General features: G+C 33.6%; 3 protein-coding genes across 3 annotated transcripts in view; 1 reads left to right on the forward strand and 2 right to left on the reverse strand.

Annotated features, from left to right (window-relative positions):
• Positions 1-4,059: 4,059 nt before the first annotated feature.
• LOC102665434 (protein MAIN-LIKE 2-like) lies at positions 4,060-6,838 on the reverse strand. The gene is made up of 4 exons (XM_006579095.1): positions 6,765-6,838; positions 5,020-5,350; positions 4,453-4,932; positions 4,060-4,290 (listed from the first exon to the last, which is right to left on the reverse strand). Exons 1-4 carry the CDS (start codon positions 6,836-6,838, stop codon positions 4,060-4,062), a joined length of 1,116 nt encoding a protein of 371 aa, XP_006579158.1.
• A 4,462-nt stretch (positions 6,839-11,300) lies between these two features.
• LOC121174718 (secreted RxLR effector protein 161-like) lies at positions 11,301-11,891 on the forward strand. Its single transcript, XM_041014636.1, has one exon. The coding sequence runs from the start codon at positions 11,301-11,303 to the stop codon at positions 11,889-11,891; it is 591 nt and encodes a 196-aa protein (XP_040870570.1).
• Positions 11,892-16,171: 4,280 nt separating this feature from the next.
• The window catches only part of LOC100775467 (eugenol synthase 1), a 9,511-nt gene continuing 2,919 nt past the window's right edge, over positions 16,172-22,763 (reverse strand). The window contains exons 2-7 of the mRNA XM_041014637.1: positions 21,906-21,975; positions 21,665-21,730; positions 21,327-21,395; positions 17,431-17,659; positions 16,622-16,825; positions 16,172-16,371 (exon numbers count right to left, since the gene is read on the reverse strand). Of these exons, the coding sequence (XP_040870571.1) occupies positions 16,172-16,371; positions 16,622-16,825; positions 17,431-17,659; positions 21,327-21,395; positions 21,665-21,730; positions 21,906-21,975 (838 nt within the window). The remainder of the gene's footprint in view (positions 16,372-16,621; positions 16,826-17,430; positions 17,660-21,326; positions 21,396-21,664; positions 21,731-21,905; positions 21,976-22,763) is intronic.

Consider the following 22,763-nt stretch of genomic DNA (forward strand, 5'->3'; position numbering starts at 1 on the left):
CCCCCACAAGGAAAAATTTATTATAGCATGGACGAATAAGGTCATGCACCTAGGCAACACAACAACAAACAGGTATTAAGACCGTCTACGTTATCTCAGAAACAATCACTCTTCTTATGGTTGTGTGATGAGAAGCACGCACGGTCCTCCTTGTGCATGTGAGCTTTCTAGGTATATTGCTGGCTGCATCCCAGTGGAGTCAGTCCATATTTTCTGGAGGAGACTTTGCTTTTCAGACCAAGGATTATGTGAGGCGGAAGTCAGCATCAAGGAAGAGATTGAGACCATATCTAAAAGGTTTGACGAACTTGATGTGTCTGGCAAAGTAACTCTGAAGAGTAAACTTTGAGAAATTGCATACCCTGATCAGAACTCTATGTGCCCTCCTCCATCAACGGTCAACATTAAAGGTGCATCGAAGAAACAGATGAAAAGAAGTCAAAGATCCACAAAGCGTGATCCGTCTTACTGGGAGTATGTTAATGCTTTTCATTCTGTTCAAAGCAGCAACTCTTCAGTCAAACGTAGTGCATCATGTTCTGAACCGCCTCAGCCTACAAGGATAATCCCAATGTTGGATCAATTTGTGCCATTCATTCAAGGTTTCATTCGTGACGTTGTGGATGTGAAAGCGGACGGTAACTGTGGATATCGGTCCATTGCCGCTTTATTAGGTATGGGGGAAGATTCATGGCCGTTAGTGCGTAACGAATTGATTAAAGAACTTGGCAGGTGGTCACATGAGTACATGAACCTCTTTGGTGGCACAGAGAGACTTGAACAATTAAAGTTGTCCCTATTTATTGATGGGTTTTCCAAGGTATGTTTTTAGGTTAATTTTTTTAATAACAAACTTTAAATTACTTACATGTGTATGTTTGCTTGATTCATGTTAGTGTGGACAAGTGGATGGATATAACGGAGATGGGATATGTGATTGCATCACGGTATAACGTAATCCTTGTATCGTTGTCCCGACAACAAAGCATGACATGCATGCGTATTAAAGTTTGAGCGCGACACCACATTGACTGACTTGACTACACATTCTGAAGGAAACATAAACACGAAACATGTTCACGCGTGTCTATTTTTTTTGTAAAGAAAGTGAAGCAATTTGTCGGTGACAACCATGTATGTATATGAGACACGGCTAATAAATCACACATTATCTTGGTTTCACATAGTCTCCCAATTGATACACAAAGTATGGCATTTTTAGGGGAAACTAGCAGTCAGACGATTGTCAACTCAAGGTTGGGTTTCATTTTTCCAAATGGATCGATTATTCATAATGATATTGGGGTTTACTTCCAAACTTCGACTCCGGTGCGCATTCGAGTACCAAAAAGTTGTGATTTTGCAAGCCTAAAAATCAGAATACACAATACCCTTCAACTATCCGACAAACAATTTTTGGATGAAATTCACTACCGGAAGCCATTCACCTATACAGGTAACCAAATTCGCTTTCAGTGTATGAAATTGATAAATGATGACGATGCCAACACAATGTTAATGTGTAATGATCAATTTTCGTGTGTTGTTCTGATTGAGTTATTATGCACTGTTGGAAGAACACCAGATGGAGTAATAAACTTACTTCAACGCACTATGTCCCGTACTCATGACGCGATCCTGTATTAGAACGGGAAATGGAACATGCCACCGCAGAACAAATTTGTTGGATGCGCGTTCACAGGAAAAAATCCTAAGAAATTTCAAATTCCTTCAACATGTACCATCGATGAACTGAAGGATTTAATAAAGCAAGTTGCACCTAAAGGGATTCCCCCTCTTGGAATTCACGAATCACAAACGGTAAGACGATTATTTTTCCGCCAACCAGGTCGCTTTGAGTATTCAGATAAGCTTATAAAATATGAAATTAATGAGCTGAAGACCAACGAAGAACTGTTGAAGGTGTTAGTACAATCTAACTACTGGAAAAAATATGGACCAATAGAAATTTTAGCTGTCTTTGCTAAATATGTTGTGAAATTCGAAGACGAGGTGACTGCGACATCGCTAAACGACTGAATGCAATGTTTATTTTTTTGCTTTTTCGTTGATGTAAACTTTATCTATTTACGGTGTGTTTAAATCCCATAATAAAGTTCAATGTGTTATTTCAATGGTCCAAAGATAATTTTTTTTAATTGTTTGACCTTCAAACCTTACGCATACTTACAAGGGTCCGATTCCTATTTTTTTTGGATTTTTTGCCTCTTTTTTTAGGTTTTATTTGATGGAACCAGGGAACAGAACTAATTTTTTTGGATTCTTTGATGTCCAAACATGAAAAATAATGCCCCTCCAATGTCTTACGGCACTCGCACACCCACGAAAAAAACCCCAAACATGGGTACTTAAACATAAAAAAAGGGTCTGATTCTTATTTTTTTGGATTTTCTGCCTCTTTTTTTAGGTGTTATTTGATGGAACCAGGGAACAACAATAATTTTTTTGGGTTCTTTGACGTCCAAACATGACAAATAGCTTCCCTTCAATGTCTTACGGCACTCGCACACCCACGAAAAAAAACCCCAAACATGGGTACTTAAACATAAAAAAGGGTCTGATTCCTATTTTTTTGGATTTTCTGCCTCTTTTTTTAGGTGTTATTTGATGGAACCAGGGAACAACAATAATTTTTTTGGGTTCTTTGACGTCCAAACATGACAAATAGCTTCCCTTCAATGTCTTACGGCACTCGCACACCCACGAAAAAAAACCCCAAACATGGGTACTTAAACATAAAAAAGGGTCTGATTCCTATTTTTTTGGATTTTCTGCCTCTTTTTTTAGGTGTTATTTGATGGAACCAGGGAACGACAATAATTTTTTTGGGTTCTTTGACGTCCAAACATGACAAGAAGCGCCCCTCCAATGTCTTACGGCACTCGCACACCCACGAAAAATAACCCCAAACATGGGTACTTAAACATAAAAAAAAAAGGGTCTGATTCCTATTTTTTTGGATTTTCTACCTCTTTTTTTAGGTGTTATTTGATGGAAACAGGGAACAACAATAATTTTTTTGGGTTCTTTGACGTCCAAACATGAAAAATAGCGCCCCTCCGATGTCTTACACCACTCGCACACCCACAAAAAAAGAACCCCAAACATGGGTACTTAAACAGAAAAAAAAGGATCCGATTCCTATTTTTTTGGATTTTCTGCCTCTTTTCTAAAAAAATTTATTTTTAATGTAATTCTTACGAATGAAACTCATGATTTTAGCTTCACTTTATTTAAAAAAAAAATTTAAAACAGTCCAAAACTTCGCTTAAGGACCAGGATCAGAATCAGAATCGATACGTCAGTTAATATCATAAAATAATAAACTGTGCAAAACAAGTCAACTATATTAAACTAAAAAGTGTAACAAATACAAAAAATCATGTCAACTACAAAACAAAAAATAAATACAATAATCAATGCTCTGTGCGCCGTCTCTGTCGAGCCCTGACACTTCCATCTGCAATGGCACCCCCTCTGGCGATTGTGAGGCAATCCTGCAAAATATCATATAACTCTGTGCCTGCAGTGACCATTCTAAGGTTGAGCACACGCTCCAACCTCTGTGCGATCGCCTTATAGCCGTCGTAATCATCCTATGACAGTCATTAAAAAAATTTATTATAAAATTTAAAATAAATAACAACTCATCAAACATTAAACGCGCAAATAATCTTACCACTGCATGTGGAGGGGGGTCAAATGCCACTGGAACCTGGGGGCTGGGCGGCTGCATGTACTCCTCAGGGTCTGCGGCAGGTGCATCTCTGGGCTGGTCACCTGCCTGGGTCGGTATCATGAATGGGTGAGATATCCGGAAAAACCACTCCATGTAATCCGCAAATACCTGCCCAGGCACTAGACAAAGCTCACTCACAGCTAGTACGTGGTCTGCGAAATGCATCCACCTGTCATTTATATCATCATGTGACAATGAAGCACTAACAAGCGGCGGAGGGATGCTCTGAATGTAACCAAACTGCCGTAGCACCCTCTCCGGCCGAGCTGTGACCACCATAGGACCCATCTCAACTGACCTTAGAATGATGGAATCAGCTCAAAGGCCCTAACCCCCCGATGCTCAATGTAAGGCAACCAAGACACATCTGTGACGGTCAAAGCATCACAACGTGCCCGGAATGGTGCTCCTGTGATTCCCTTCATATGTACCTTCGACGTCAGCCACCGAGAAACACATGGGGACGTCTCCTGGTATGCATCATCTGTGACGCACTGATGCACACTAGGAAAGTGCTCATAGATCCAGCACTACAAAAAAAAAGAGGTTAACATAACATAAAAACATGTTTAAATCATAATCGAACGTAACATATTTAAAAACACAAAATTTACCTATAATAGAGTCAGGTACCCTGCAATCTGTCGTGTAGTGGTCTTAGAAGCTTCATCTAACTGGTCATACATATGAACCAGCGCGGCAACTGCCCAAGCATAACCACCACTCTGACCTAGGTCGCGAAAAGCGTCTAAGTGCACCACATGAACATATGTTGCACTCTTATTTGCAAAAAGAAGGCAACCAACCAGGTGCAACAGATAAGCACGAGCTACTACAATCCACCGCTGAGCCTGACATCTCATCTCATAGATGTCTCGAACCCATCCCAGTCGTACGTATGCCCCATGTGATCGTGCTGTCTCGGCTCTAGCCTCCTTAGCAGACACCTCAAGTGTGATCGTCAACTCTTCTACCGGAAGGTGGAAGGTGCTGGTCTCGCTGTGCCACCTCTCCACAAATGTGGATATAAGTCCAGGATCGCCAGTAACAACTGAACACCTGATCAGTGGACTTAATCCTGTGGCACCAACCAGTCCTTCAATCTCAAGCACTGGCCTCCTAATCAATGTCACATTCCTTCCATGTGACACCAACTTCAACTCAGAACGTTCCTGATTTGAAGTACAAATTATACAATTATAAAAAAAAATTAATGACAAACAAATCAACAATGACAAATAATTAACAAATTAAAATACCTGTCCACTCCAAACGGCGTGTGCAACATGGTCTGCAAATGATGTCAGCACTGATGGGTCACGTGGCCCACCTGGGAATCCCTCAGCATCATCAGCATGTGACCCCTCAGCACCATCATCACCCTGTACGTCCCCAGTCATCTCAGGTGCATCCTCAGCCATATCAGGGACATCCTCAGTCATGTCAGGAACATCTTGAGTCATCTGATGAACCCGTTGCCTATGGGCTGATGCAGTAGGCCTACGCCTCTCGGGAACATCAGTTGCATCATGGTCATCCTGTCTATCTCTGCCTATAACTCTACCTATAACACGACCTAAACCTCGTGTTCTAGCCATGATCTGCAAATCATGTGAAACACGTATTTTTTTCGGTCAAAACATACACAACTTTCTTTATAAAAATAAAACAATTTTATTTATAAAAAAATAAGACTAATTTAAATAAAATTATTTGAAAACACACACAACATAATTTAAAAAAAAATAAACAACTTCATTTATAAAAAAAACACAACTAATGTAAAAATAATTAATTAGTAAACATCCTCAACTTAATTTAAAAAACAAAAAACAACTTCATTTATAAAAAAAACACAACTAATGTAAAAATAATTAATTAGTAAACATCTACAACTTAATTTAAAAAAAATAAACAACTTCATTTATAAAAAAAAACAACTAATGTAAAAATAATTAATTAGTAAACATCCACAACTTAATTTAAAAAAAAAATAAACAACTTCATTTATAAAAAAACACAACTAATGTAAAAATAATTAATTAGTAAACATCCACAACTTAATTAAAAAAAATAAACAACTTCATTTATAAAAAAAAACACAACTAATGTAAAAATAATTAATTAGTAAACATCCACAAATTAATTTATAAAAAAAACAACTTCATTTATAATAAAAAAAACAACTTTATTTATAAACAAAAAAACACAACTAATTTAAAAATATATAATTAGTAAACATACACAACTAAAATTATATATAAAAATAAAACAAAAATGAGAAAAAAAATTTCAAAACATACACAACTTCATTTATATCATTTATAAAAAAATAGTATTTAAAAAAAATTTCCAAAACACACACAAATTAATTTATAAAAATAAACAACTTCATTTATAAACAAAAAACATAACTAATTTAAAATTAAATAATTAGTAAAATACTCAACTAAAATCATATAAAAAATAAACTAAACCAATTAACAAAAATTCCAAAACATACACAACTTAATTTATACAAATAACCAACTTTATTTATAAATAAAATACACTAATTTAAAAAAAACAATAAACTAAAACACACACAACTTAATTTATAACAATAAACAACTTCATTTATAAACAAAAACACAAATAATTTAAAAATAAATATTTAGTAAACATACACAATTTAAATTATAAAAAGAAACAACTTCATTTGTCATGAAAAAGCCAAACCTCATTTTTTTTATAAAATTTCAAAAATATACGCCTACTTAATTCATAAAAATAAAATAATCATTCATTTAAAAAAAACAAAAAAATATTTAAAAAAAAAAAACTTCCGGAAGAAGTGGCTCTTCCGGAAAGTTCTTCCTGAATATTCAAAGGGCATCCGGAAGAACCCTTCTTCCGGAAAGTTTCCAAATGAGGGTGTTCCGGAAGATTTTCGAAAGAAGTGATCTTCCGAATGACCTTTCGTTACTTTCGGAAGAACCCTTTTTCCGGAAATTTTTCGGAACACCTTCTTCCGGAAGTTCCGGAAGAAGCCTTCGCGGTTCTTCCGGAAGACGCCACTGTAACCACTCCTTTCCCCATTTTTTCCGGCGTCTTCTACCCTAAGGTTCCACTATCCTAGCCTAAATGCTACAACTACACTGCATAATAAAAGCAATGTCAAGTTAGGGACACCTACCTCGAAGGATTTGCGTCTGATCCAACCACAACAAGCAGTCGGGCTCGCAGAGAAGAAGAGAAGACGTGCTCGCGGAGAAGAAGAAAACAAGCAGCAAAGAAAAGAGAGTGAGAGTGGTTCCGGAAGAGGAGGAAAGCTTTTTTAAATTTTTAAATGAAGGGCAAAATGACCCATTCAATAAATTGCTGGGTGCACCTAGCATGTCCCGACTATTGCTTAGGATAGAATAGTTAGAAAACCAAGTAGTGGCCCAACATGGACAATCACAATTTTAGAATATTTTTGTATGAATAAATGTTTTAAAAAATGTTAAAAAAACATATCAAATCCATCAATCAATACAATTATCTTTTTTTTTTCTTTTCTATTTCTACATTCAGTTTACTTGCTTTCAAATTTATTTATCTTTAATCTCATATATCTCCAAATCTTTGGAGCAATTCACCTTTAATCAAGTATTTTTCGAAGTAACATGAGACCCCATAATAATTGAAAGACAAGTTAATTTTCCCTTTCGACTCACAAATCCTTTGATCACAAGATTTAAATTTTGAAATTGTGTTGAAACAAAAATTAACCGAATTGCATTTGACTAACCTTGTTTATTCACTCGACAACAAATATGAGCTACTTAAATGGATTTTGGTTCAATACTTGTGGACATGTTCGATCTTCAATTCTGCATGTGGGCTATTGTTTTTGGCAACCCTTGCTTTAGTTTTTTATTGGCAACCCTTGTTTTCGTCCCTTAAATAAACCTGTAAGACAAAAATATTTAAGTAAAGTTAGCGAATCACATATGTTACGAAAAATTAATAATGTTTCATTAATTTTCATGAATTCAACATATGATACATTGACAAAGTGACATTCATTAAAATGTCCAATAATTAGAAGACGATGATATATATGAAGGAGATGAAGGCCGACCCCTAAAGGAAAGAAAATGCCCAACTTTATAATATGGATAAATTGACCAACACAACATTATAACGAGTTTTGTAGTCTAGGTACGTAAATTTTCAAAATGGCCATCCATTTATCATTGGATACTATTGTGTCCTTGTCAACACACAAAAAGTTAACCACTTGTTCCTTTATGCCAAATAGTTGAACATAGAATATGTGCCACCCGTGAAAAGTTCGTCTTTAAGCAAATCATCATAACGTATTAGAGGCCAAAGTTCCTAATATGATGAGGTCCAATTATTTTAAATATCTTTTGTTAGAACTATTTTTTCTATGATTTGAAGATAAATTCAACAAATATAAAGATAATAATTTGAAAGCAAAATGAGCCAACACTTTATACTTAAGATACAGCTTTGGAGTGATGTTTATTTGAATGGATTATCTAATTTTTGGGCTAAAGGAATTAACACCAATACATTTTTCTTATAATTATGGTAACTTTTTCATTATCATGATTTTATTAAATTAATGTAAATATTTATTATAATAATAATGAAAATAAATTAGACATCATCTTAAGTATTAATATAATAATAATTTATGATTATTATTATTTATTTTCTAATTTTTTATAAATTTTTGTACTTAATTTTTATGTAATTAATTTTGGTGACTTTTCATTTATTGTAGGTCAGTTTCTTTTTTATTATGATTTTAGACTTTTTAAACCATTATGATGATTACTGTGGTTTTATTTCTGGTGGAATTTCAATGCTAAATGGGAATTTAATTCTATGTGAAAGTTTAGAGGCAAGTTTAGCCTATAAATAGAAATCACTTCGTAGCTTTGGATGTAAGTTGAATTGGAATAAAATATGAGTTTTCTTCTTTTATGAGAACTTCCCTTCGTTATTGGACAAAGAACTCAATTAGATCTTATAGAGATAACTTATGCATGACGATCAAACCTATGACTCATCTCTCACATTCTCATTTATTCCTGGAGTGTGACATTAATATTCTTCCCTAAAAGAAATTATAAAAAAAAATAATAAATCCTAATTCTTCAATGCAATTCATTTCGTTTTTGTTTTCGTATCATTCCTCACCCTTTGTTAAAAGGGTAATTCAATACCTCTAGTATGTAATCAAGAGGTTTACTGGTTAAACTTGTAAATAGGCATAGTTACTGTTGCCTATAAATAGACTCAAATACATGGTTGATATAACTTCTCAATAATACATTACATTTGGTGCACAATTTTGCATGTTACTTTTTGCACATTACAGAAAGTTCTTTCCTCTGGTTCTAACATTTGGTATCGAGAGCAAGGAATTCCAGGGAGACTCTGCTGCAAGAATGGCTCTTAACACCGAAAGCTTTGCCACCATCCTCCCCATCCTCGATGGCAAGAATTGGGAAAGATGGTGCATCCAGATGAAGGAGATCCTCGGCTACCAAGATGTCATGGACATCATGGAAGAAGGCTACCCAAGCCTTCTTGAAGGGGCCACGGAGGCGCAGAAAGCTATCCATAAGGAGAACAAGAAGAGAGACTGCAAGGAAATGTGTCTTCTTCACCAGTGTGTGGATATTCCCCATTTTGAGAAGATTGCAGGAGCTACAACTTCTAAAGAAACATGGGACATTCTGGAAAAGGGAAATGCCGGTGCAAATCAATTAAAGAAAGTAAGGTTGCAAACCATGAGGCGTCAGTACGAGCTAATGCAAATAGAGGATACAGAAAAGATTGCAGATTTCTTCAATCGGATTATCAAGCTGACGAATTCAATGAAATCGTGTGGCAAAATGATCACAGAATCCACGATTGTTGAAAAAATATCGCGAACTCTAACCCCAAGATTCGATCATATCATTGTAGCGATGGAGGAATCCGGAAAGATAGAGTCCCTGAAGATCGAAGAACTTCAAGGATCCCTTAAAGCCCATGAGCAACAGCTCAATGAAAGAACCACTGAGAGGCACACAGATCGGGCGTTGCAAGCACAAACTCAAAGAAGAGGAGGAAGCAGTGGTAGAAGCTACAACAAAACACGAGGTAGGGGTAGAGATCCAAGATCAAATGTTGGAAAGGCTCCTCAACAGCAAGAACCTGAAAAACATGACTTAGAACAACCTGAATCGTCCAATGGTAGAGGAGGGTATAGGCAGCATAGAGGAGGAAATAAAAGATTTGATAGAAAAGAGGCTTAAATGCTTCAATTGTGGTAAAATTAGGCATTTCTCTGCAGAATGCCAGGCACCAACTCAGAACAGTCCAAGAGGAGATAAGATCCAGAAGCAAACTTGGCAAAAGGTGAGGATGTTGATGTAGAAGACAACACCTTGTTATTGATGATGACAACAAATACAGAGGCTGGAAACGATGATACTTGGTATCTTAACTCAGGATGCTCCAATCATATGACTGGACATAAAGAGTGGCTAGTGAATTTTGATATGAAGAAGAGAAGCAAGGTCAAATTCGTAGACAATAGAGTCATTGAAGCAAAAGGAACGACTGGTGATGTGCTTATCCAAAGAAAAGATGGAGGCCAGACCTTGATAACAGAGGTTTTGTATGTTCCCACAATGAAGAACAATCTATTAAGCATTGGTCAGTTACTGCAAAAAGGATTCAGCATGAACCTCCATGATGATACAATGGAGATCTTTGACAGAATGTAGAAGAAAATACTATGAGAGAAGAGACCTATGAGGTGTTTCCTGATAGTGCAATAGATGATGATGGTGAATTGGTTCATCTAGCACTAATGGGAGAAGCAGAATCTGCCACCTTCCAACAAGCAATTAAAAAGGAAGTATGGTTAGAAGCTATGAGAGAAGAGTTGAAAGCCATAGAGAGGAACAAGACATGGGAGCTAGCTAGTCTACCAAATGGCAAAATAGCTATAGAGGTTAAATGGGTTTTCAAGAAAAAACTCAAACCAGATGGGAGTATTGCTAAACACAAAGCCAGGCTAGTGGCAAAGGGCTTTATGCAGAAAGAAGGTTATGATTACAAAGAAGTTTTTGCAGTAGTGGCTAGGTTTGAGACTGTGAGGTTGATAGTTTCTTTGGAAAGTTGGAAAGGGTGGAAACCATGGCAAATGGATGTAAAGTCTGCCTTCCTAAATGGACCCCTAGAAGAAGAAGTATATGTACAACAACCTCCTGGATTTGAGACTGCATGACAAGAAGATAAAGTGCTGAAGTTGAAGAAAGCACTCTATGGACTCAAACAAGCACCTAGAGCATGGAATAAGAGAATTGACTCATTTCTAATTGACAGTGGATTCAAGAAATGCACTGTAGAGCATGGTGTTTATGTGAAATTTCTCAAGAATGATGAAGCTCTATTGCTATACCTTTATGTAGATGACTTGGTAATTACAGGAAGCAACATGAGGGAAGTTGAGAACTTGAAGACATAACTAGGGTCAGAATTTGAGATGACTGGCCTTGGAGAACTTTCTTACTTCCTGGGCATTGAGTTCATAAAGACTAGCAGAGGCATTATAATGCATCAGGTGAAATACATCAATGAAACCTTGAAGAGGTTTCACATGCAAAACTGCAACTCAGTAACAGTTCCAGTAGAGGCCAATTTGAAGATTGACAACTCAGAAAGTGAACAGAATGTATATGCAACTTTATATAGAAAAATTGTTGGGTGTTTGAGGTTCATTTGTCATAGTAGACTAGAGATTTCTTATGGTGTTGGAGTGATTAGCAGATTTATGACTCATCCAAAGCAATCTTATCTAGTACCAGCCAAGAGGATCATGAGGTACCTAAAGGGGACAAAAAGCTGTGGTATTTTGTTTCCAAATCAGAAAGAAAAGGATGATCTACATCTCATGGGTTATACAGACTCAGACTGGTGTGGAGATAAGGTAGATAGAAGAAGCACTTCTGGTTTTGTGTTCTTGTTATCAGGTGCTCCAATATCCTGGAACTCGAGGAAGCAAGATGTTGTTGCTTTGTCAACTTGTGAGGCTGAGTATGTAGCTTCCTGCAATGCACCGTGTCAAGGTCTCTGACTATTGTCCTTACTAGCTGAGTTGAAGTGTGGCAGTTTTGAGAAGATTGAGTTGCAAATTGACAGTAAATCTGTCATAGATTTGGCCAAGAATCCTGTGAGCCATGGGAGAAGCAAACATATAGAGACTAAGTTTCATTTTCTCAGGGATCAAGTGTGCAGAGGAAGGATAGGTTTGCATCATTGTCCAACAAAAGTTCAAGTGGCTGATATTTTGACCAAAGGATTGAAGACTGAGAGGTTTTTGATGCTAAGAAAGATGCTGAACATTGGGTGTTTTTGGTGTTTTTTTTAGCAGTGTTCAGTATTGTATAAGTCTATAGCTCTTGAATTATAAAGGGGTGTTAAAAGGGTAATTCAATACCTCTAGTCTGTAACCAAGAGGTTTATTGGTTAAACTTGTAAATAGGCATAGTTACTGTTGCCTATAAATAGACTTAAATACATGGTTGATATAACTTCTCAATAATAAATTACATTTGGTGCACAGTTTTGAACGTTACTTTTTGCACATTATAGAAAGTTCTTTCCTCTGGTTCTAACACCCTTATCGAGCAATGTTGTAATTGTTCGATAAAGGGTGTTCATATGCTTGAGCATAAAAAATATACTCATGGATCTGATCAGGAAATTCCTTTGTGAATTTTATACCTTTGTTGCATTTACGAACATGAACTACTTCAGGAGGTAATCAATCAGATGAAGATCAAACAATCTACAAGTGTGCATTACATCAACATACTGCTACAATGAACGGAGACATTTAGTGGATTTTTATTACTTTGGTGCTTCCTTCATTTTGATCTCTCTAGAGGAAAACACATTGAAGTGGTATATGAAAATATTTTGTATTTATTAATAATAATGGTTTATAGTTACACAATCTTTGATTTTGACTAAACAGAATAGTCTATATAAAACAAATTTCATTGTGCAGTTTAGACACATGATTTTTGGTCGATTATTCCTCCATTTCTCTTATTTTAACAATTTTCAATACCGAGATCTCACAATTACTTGTGGGTGTTGACAATGATGTTACACTATCTTATTTCTAATTGTTTCTTTATATTTCTGGTGACAATAAACTTTGCATATAATTTTCCTTTTGTGCATTATTGTTCATGTTATTTTTTGCAGCTTGTTTAGCATGGACCAATGGAGATTATGCACCTATGGTTGAGCTAGCATACCTCCGCAAGAAGCATGACTTTTTGTTAGTCATTGATGATGTAAAACCTCCTTTTCTTTATAAAGACAATTTATTATATGCTATTATATGTACATGGTTCTGAACTTCTAATCCTTGGACTAAGGTTAATAAACTATCAAAATAAATTGTTTATACTCATATACCCATTGTTTACCTTTGTTGGAATATCTGTTGAGACTAAATATGTAATATCTGTGAAAAGCATGATGCGATGTTCCAGCTGTGGTTAAAGTGGCAAAACTTAGACAGATGGTTACAAGTCACATTATATCCCTAATAGTAGGCAGTGAAAATGAAGCACTTCAAGCTAGCCAGTAAATTTCCCTCCCTTACTAACTTTCTATGTACGTACTTTAGGCTATTCATTCTGGTATCACTCAACTTTCTCTTCCATGCATGCTTGGAAAAGATTAATTATGAGAAAATAATCGTTTTCTATCTTTTTTAAAAGCTGAAAAAAGAATGATTATTCTTATACAATAAGCCCAAACTTCAACTTCATTCATAGGCCAATTATAAAGGCATTTTAACACTAAGCATTTTCAGTCTCTTATACAATAAGCTGAACTTCAGCTTCACAAGCCAATTATGAAGGCATTTTGACACCAAGCATTTTTAGTCTTTCTGGAACAGGCATTTACAGCAATCTGGCTTCCACGTCACTGCATGCAATCACACTACCTATACGTGCTGTGGAAGCAAAGCTTCATGATGAATCAACAATGATTCAAAGGTGTTTTGATGATAACAATGATGACAATAAAAGATTATGACAAAGGTAATGAACAAAAAGCTCAAAAGATCAAAGAACAACTCAAGTGAATCAAAGAACAACTCAAGTGAATCAAAGAACATCTCAAGTGAATCAAGAACAAGTCAAGAGTTCAAGAATCAAGAAGAATTCAAGACTCAAGAAGAAAGTCTATGATAAAGAATCAAGATTCAAGATCTCAAGAATCAAGATCAAAATTCAAGACTCAAGATTCAAGAATGAAGAAAAGACTCAATCAAGATAAGTATTAAAAAGTTTTTTCAAAACTTTGAATAGCACATGAGTTTTTGACAAAACCTTTACCAAAGAGTTTTTACTCTCTGGTAATCGATTACCATATTGTTGTAATCGATTACCAGTAGCAAAATGAGTTTGAAAAAGTTTTCAAACTGAATTTACAACGTTCCAAATATTTTCAAAAGGCTGTAATCGATTACAATGTTTTGGTAATCGATTACCAGTGTCCTTGAACGTTGAAATTCAAATTTAAATGTGAAGAGTCACATTGTTTCACTCAAAAGCTTTGTGTAATCGATTACACTTATTTGGTAATCGATTACCAGTGTTTGTTTCTGAAAAATCTAAAGATGTAACTCTTCAAAAAGGTTTTGACTTTTTAAAATGGGTTTTAAGTTTTTCTGAAAGTTATAACTCTTTTGAATGGCCTTCTTGACCAGACATGAAGAGTCTATAAAAGCAAGGTTTTTTTTTTTGCATTTTTGAAACAATCTTTCTAACAACAATCTTGAATACTTTTGCTTTTCCATACAATCCTTTACAAGCCTTGAATCTCTTTGAATCTCTTTGAACTTCTTCTTCTTCTTTGTACCAAAAGCTTTCTGAAGTTTTCTGGTTTTCCAAACCTTGAAAACTTGTGCTATTTATCTTTTCATTCTCTTCTCTCTTTGCCAAAAAGAATTCGCCAAGGACTAACCGCCTGAATTCTTTTTGTGTCTCTCTTCTCTCTTTTCCAAAAGAACAAGGGACTAACCGCCTGGATTCTTTTGTGTCTCCCTTCTCCCTTGTCAAAGAATTCAAAACGACACAGTCTGAGAATTCTTTTGATTCTTCGCATTCCCTAATACAAAAGCGTTCAAAGGTTTCACCGCCTGAGAATTCTTTTGTATCCCCATTCACAAAGTATCAAAGGTGTAACAGCCTGAGATCTTTGTCTTAACACATTGGAGGGTACATCCTTTGTGGTACAAGTAGAGGGTACATCTACTTGGGTTTGACTGAGAACAAGAGAGGGTACATCTCTTGTGGATCAGTTCTAGTGGAGGGTACATCCACTAGGGTTTCAAAGAGAACAAGGGAGGGTACATCCCTTGTGGATCTTTGCTTGTAAAAGGATTTTTACAAGGTTGAAAGAAATCTCAAGGACCGCAGGTCGCTTAGGGACTGGAGGTAGGCACGGGTTGTTGCCGAACCAGTATCAAAACTCTTGTGTGTTTGTTTCCTTCTTCCCTACTCTTTTACTTTCCGCTGTGCATTTAATTTTCGCTTTCACTTTCTGTTAAGTTTCTCTTCTACTCCATATTCTCTTAACAACAAAAGTAAAAGCCTTAAAAGAGTAATTTTTAATTGGTAAAGTTTTAGGAATAATTAATTCAACCCCCCCCCCCCCCTTCTTAATTATTCTGAGGCCACTCGATCCAACACGTGCCTCCTAACTCATGCAGGTTTATATCTTTTTATATGATTATGAGTAAACCTGTAAATTGGTCATCAAGATTATATGTCTTGAAATTTTTAGTCCTTAACTTTACAAAAAAAAATCGTTCATTTTGTAGAATAAAAAATGACGACTAATATAAACCTGAAGAGTGACTCCATGGATGGAGGACAAACGGTGTGTCGCCTGACGGTGAAGCTCGAGCAAACAAACTTGACATCACATTTCAACATAAAATCAAGGCATAGGTTTTTAAATTTTCCCTTTAATTATATAGTGTTTAATTTTTCAATTTTTATCAAATGTGAGATTTCACCTGGAGTTCAACATTGTTTGTACCACAAAAATGCATGTTAATTATAGGAAATCAATCACCAAAGTAGCAAATAGTGTTGTTGAGTTGCACCAGAGAGTTTGATAGCATATATTAAGCAATGACTATTCTTAATCACAAGAAAAGTCAAACTCTTTTACTAGTTCATGTTACATGCAAATATGAACTAATGTCAAATAATGTAGATGTCATTGCTGCAGCTAGATTGGACTATAATAGTACTGAAACATTTATTGATGGATCACCTATTTTATTAATTACAACCAACAAGTGCAAGGTAAAATATTTCACTCAAAAGCAGCAGAGGCAGGGGTTGGAGGATTAGCAAGAAATATATCAAGAAGTTTATGAATTGATGTGTAGTTATAATCAGGATATAGGCTTGAAGCTTCAAGGTCATTTTCCCGTAGCTCAAAGTTCACGAGGTCCCCTCTAACAAATACACTATGAAGAATGGGAACTGGAATATTGTGTGGAGGGGGTAAGGCTGCAACAACATTGAAAAAGTTTACCATTAGTCAACCCAAGGATAATTTGTCAATTTTAACATAACAAAATTTTGAAGAAAAATACAAAGTTTCTATATCTTTAGTATTTACACAATATATATCAAAATCTTCATATCAAGTAAAATAAAAGTTAATATATATATATATATATATATATATATATATATATATATATATATATATATATATATATATATATATATATATACACTTGATTAAATATGTCTTACTCTGATAGATTGACAATCTCTTCCTCAGCAACAAATTCCTTGCGAAAATTCTGACCACCTTTTTGCTCCCACAATGATATCAACTCATTTTGTGATATGATATTCTTCGATGGTGGGTAAGTAACAACACGATTGCATGTTCTTGGATCATTTGCTACTTTAATAGTGTACATGGCGATATCTTCTTCATAATTTAGCACAGCTGATGAATACCATTTTTACATGAGATTGTTAACAGATGACCTAATGTGTAAAAAATATAAATGTAAAAATATTTAAGAAAATATTTTAATTAATAAAAATGATCATATTGATAATAAGAAACTATACATTAAAGTTGAAAACAAAAGCATATTGAATTTTTTATCAGAAAAATTTAAAAAGTAATTTAATTAATAAAATTTTATTTTATTGTAAATTTATAAAAACTTTATAAAGCTATTATTGATTGAAAATTTTAGTATTGTTAATTAAAAAATAAAATTTCCTTTTATTATATAATTAATAAAAATAAAATTTAGTACTTTAATGTAGCATGACCTAATTTATTTTGAATTTTACTTTTCTTAAAATAAAAAGATGACTACAATTTTTTTTAAAAAAAACTTTTCAAAAAATTTAGTTTTAGGAGCATTTAATATCTATTTTTACTTTCCATTCTTTGTTTTAAATGATCTCAAGACTCAAGAATACATTACTTAAAAATATTAAAACTTTTAAATAAATTTTTAACTAACATTATTAACTTTTTTCATTAATTTGAATTAACCTCAACACCATAGTGATGTGGCTCGTGGGAATATGTACCTTTGGTATCACTGTTGCCATAGACAGTAATATTGTTCTTTTTCTCATAAGAACGAAGCAAATAATTAACAAAGTATGCACCAAAACAATTTGCAGAGACAAAGGTATAAGGGATCCCAACTGCTTCAATTTTCCTTCTAATTTTTCTTTTCTTATCGAGAACAGCTTGAAACGGAGGAAGAGGGTTTACTCTATCCTCTTCCACCCGAAAATTTGACGGAAGGAATCTCTGCAACACCAGATATTAAGAAGATAATTATCATTCCAATAACTAATATAAGTAGTTCCACGATACAATGTCATGGTAGTGTTAACACAATATATAATTGCAATCACGAGATAAGCTTTTTTTTAGACGGGTGGAGATCAAAAGTGTGTTTAATTCAATTTAATTAAGAGGATAATATTTTTTTTGAAAAAATATACTATACACTAACAATGAGAATTAGTTTTATACTATTATTCAATTATAAACTAACATGTATGGTAAGTATATTGGTATGGCCTAGTACTCCCTTAAAAAAGAAAGAATCCCACTATTCAACCTAGCTAAATAGTGGAATACCTTGGACCTATTTGACAAAGGTGAAACCTCCACTACTACATAAATGACATTTTAAGTCGGTTATATATGGCTTTCTAAGGCGATTTTGAACCGTCGTAGAAAGAGACGTCGTAATATGAACTGCACTTATTACAACGGTTATTGACCCGTCGTAGATAATAGTGTTTTCTAAGACGGTTATTGGATAACCGTCTTAGAATGTTCCCTTTTCAAAGGCGGTTGCACATGCTACACTGTCTTAATATGTCTTCAGAAACATGCAAATTCTAAAATGGTTATTCAATGACCGTCTTAGAAATGTCCACATTCTAAATCGGTTAAAAGAGAACCGTCGTAGTATGTTTAAGAAACTAAGACGGTCATTCTTATAACCGTCGTAGATAATTTTTTTTGTATTTTTTGTGATCTCTGGTATCCTTTAAAAGTTGTTGCTTTTAATTATAACACACAATTTGAACTGGTGCAAAAACACAATTTAAACAATTATAAAATCATTTAATTACACAGTACTCATAGGAATTAAACAATTATGATGCAAAGCTCACAAAAATGCCTAAGAAGACAATAAATGAATTACAAGAAGACCAACTTTGCTTCAACCCACAAGTTACCCTCAAAACATATAATCTATGACAGATTAAGGCAAGAAGACAACCTGTATCTCCCGTCTACGTAATTCTTCTTTTCTTGCTTCTGATCTTGAACTTCTTTGCACCTCAAAGATGATGGCAGCTCCTACAACCTAAATAGAACGAAATCGATGATGGCAGAAATCTTGATAGATGGTATAGATGAAAATTTTGTAGCATGGGTCCTATAAGAAACATAATGGAAATAGAATGGATTTGAACATATCAACCAAAGACCATGTGAATAATTTGACAGACTTTTTTTTTAATTGCCATAACTTTGATTGTAGAGAGGTTTTTTACACTCTCAAATAATATTATAATCACTATGCACTCCCTTAAAAGTTAAAACATCCTAGCATTAACCAGACCTTAATTTCATACCACAGTTGTAAATAAGAAGCAAGCTCAAATAAGTGATGTTTGGGCAATGAATTGCATGGCCATTTGTTATTGATGAGCTCAAACCTATTGGCCTAAGGAGTCTCTGCACAAGCTGAATCTATTAATCCAGTTCCCAATACCTTATGCATGGAACCAATACAAAAACAAGAGATCTCTGGTCCTACCACGTAAAAACTAAGCAAAAGCAAGAGATCTAATAAAAAACAAATCACAGCAACGCAAATGGCATAGTTTCTCATCCATTAGTTAGTTAATACAAAATGCTAGATAAAATTGTTGAAGCCATTGGAGTTTAACAAAATCTACGGATCAATGGTATAAATAAAAATTTAACATTTTCACTTATTTTAATACAGTTTATCAAAATTAAAAATATTAAAAAATTTATTTGTGATATATTATGCCACAAAAAAAATTGATTAATAGTAGTAAAAGTTTTATTTTCTTTGTTTTCACAAACAAAAGTACCTTGCTTTTAAATGTGTGGATTCACATACAAAATGATCGGTTGAGGGTAAACTTGCCTAGAAAACAGATAAACCATGGGTTTTATTTTCATCTACCTTGAAACAATATTCTCCTCCTTCGTCTTTGTATCCTCACCAACACTTCTTAATATCAATTTTAGTCCTGCCAATACAATCAGTCATTAATGATCTCCTTGGTTTAACAAATACTAGGAGCACTCTGTATTTTGATTAATAATAGTAAAATTTTTATTTTCTTTCGTTGAATTTTATTTACATATATATATATATATTTAATCCTTCCTTACTCCTAAGTTTTCTTGATTTTTAACTTTAGGTTGCAAGAAGGACTAATAACAAATTTCTTATTAAGCCCAAAAATTAAATTATACAATATTAAATTTTGGAACTAAAAGAAATTCAATAAAATATATACGGTTAAAAACATATCTTATCCTGTAATTAATTATCAAAATAAAATAATTTAATCTTTACGTTGCTGTCTTAAATAATCTTTAGAAATATTAAAAGACAACTATTTTAGGATTTGAAATTTTAAAAACTAAAATTAGAATAATTGACTTCTTAAAAAGATGTTTTGATTTTAAAAAATATATTCAGAGGTACTATGTGAACTTTTTTTATTCATAGGTAATATGTGAACTAAAGAAAAATCATATAAAATATAACTTTTAAAATAATTATTATATATATTAACTAATTTATCGGTATATTTTAAGTAAAATAGTGATAATAACTACACCTTTATGTCATTTTCACGTTGATAACAGTATTTAAAGAATCATTATGGCAGAACAGTGGCCGCCCAATAAAACCAAATCATTTGGTTAAGTCTAATTTCCTAATGAAAATTGGTTGATCGATATTTGATTTAATTATATAATTGATATTTTATATTTTAGTTTGGTCTCTTAAAAGTTAGAAATTCAAGTATTGAGATGTTTTTATTCTAAAAGCATGTTAATAGTAAAATTCAAGTATAAAAGCTGTGATTCAATTACTTTTAATATCAATTCAAAATGAAATTTAAACCCAAAATCAGTTATTCAAAATGAAGTTGAATAAGGTTTTAAATTAACATATAGAAATGATGATATAGCTATAAGATTGATCTAATGATTAGAGGATGATAAAGAAAAGAGAATATAAGAGAAATAATGGGTTCAAATTTCCTAATTAATATTTCTAATAAAATTAATAATTTATTATTTACCAAAAAAAATAGGAATGATGATGCATGTTGGTGAAAGAGAAAATATGATGACTAAAAGGGAAAGGCAAGAGAAGAAAATATGCATGTGGAGTGACTAAAAGAGAAAATATAATAAATATAATGTTATGTCATAATTTGTACACATGTAAATGTATTTAATTCCTAAAATAATAATAATCTACACAAATTTTATCTAAAGCAAAATCCCAAGCATTACACGGGCTAACTAGCATTTGGAAAACATTTGTAATATGGTAACAATTCAAAACCTTGTTTATACTAATCATAATCCTAGCTAATTATGGAAACAAATCATTATAAAATAAAGAAATATGGTAACTAATCCTAAGGCATAAAAAGGAAATATGGAAACTGATCTTAAAGGATAATCATAGATATGGTAAAGTATTTGCAAATAAAACACTCTGATGACATGAATGGCATCTAAAAAAGGGATAAAAATCAGCTTTTAACTCAATCAGAAATTCAATGTAAGAATCAAGGGATGTTTAAGACTTACATCTTTAGGATATAAATTTAAGAAAGAATATAAAATTGTGCAGAAACATCAAAATAAGAAAAATCAATAATAATACCTCAACTTGGCGCTGAAGAGATTTAATATAATTAATTATCTCATCAAGGACCAATGCTTTCCCAATAACCTGAATTAGATAAAATATATCAATTCATACTTTCCATGGATCATAAATTCATAATCACACCAATTATCACAAATGATTTTCCATTAAGTTATTGTTATGAGTATGACCATCTTGACAGAGACATGCCTATACAAAATATCCAAAATATAACTTTGTAATTTTCTAACCTATGTAACTTTTTTCTTTCTTTCTAATTCCCCTCTTAATTTTTCTAGTTATGCATACATATGAGTGCACAAACAGAATTTACCAGTTAATAAAACAAATACCTTATTAAAACCAGGGACCAAATCTTGAAGAATTTTCATCCTTTCACTAATCTTTTCCCTTCGAGCCTGTCCAGCATCCACAAACATCCCAATCAGAAATCAATCACAGTCAAAAACTTTAATCCAAACAAATCAATAACCTTAAATTACCCCCTTAACATAGTGACAAATTTTAGCTATCATTATTTACCAAAATAATATATTTTAAAATCATAAAATAACAAAATTAAATGTAACACACCTCTGCCACCATGTCACTGGAATCCTCACACTTATTTCGTAACTTCTTTTCCTCCCTTGCATCTTCATACCTGGAACAGTTCCAGGAGAGGTAACAAATCAGAGCCATGATGTTAACATCACTAACAGGCAAAAGAACGTTTTTTTTTTTTTTTTAAAAGAATTCATACTTCGCGGATAAAACATTTTCCATGGCATCCAACTCTTGTGGCAGTAAAGTGACATCTACTTTATCTGACTTTTGTCCTCTAAGTAAATAAATCTGGAAAACATGAAACATGTTATCCCACCAATCAATATCATCACACAAAACCCCTTCTCCCCTTTCTTCCTAGTTAGGAACCAGTGTTAAATTGTAGCGCAATTGTGTTAAACATGTTTGAAACATGAGTGTGAGGTTGTGGTATTATATAATTCATGAGCAGTGCTTATAAATGAAATATGTGATGAATTGTGGAATAATATGTTGCCTTGAGATTATAATATTGTTATTGAGATTGAGTAAAAGTGTAAAGTAGAACAGGTGTTGAATTGTGAGATACGTGAAAACATGTGATGGTGGATTGTGACATTATGAGATGTGAAATTGTGAATGAGTTTTGGTTGTGAATAATGTGTGATTAATTCCTTGATGTGACATTATTTGTGTTGTAAGCTGTGAATTGTACAATAACCCGACCAGTGTTATCTTGAGAAAAGTGTAAATGCGCAGTGTTAAAGAGAAAGTGTAGGTTTCCTATTTAGGAACCAGTGTTAAAGAGAAAGTGTAGGTTCCTATTTAGGAACCAGTGTTAAATTGTAGCACAATATGTTGTACGTGTTTAAGACACGAGTGTGAGGTCGTGGGTATTGTATAATT

This window comes from Glycine max, chromosome 4, assembly GCF_000004515.6.
Source record: "Glycine max cultivar Williams 82 chromosome 4, Glycine_max_v4.0, whole genome shotgun sequence".
Classification (NCBI taxonomy): Eukaryota; Viridiplantae; Streptophyta; class Magnoliopsida; order Fabales; family Fabaceae; genus Glycine; species Glycine max.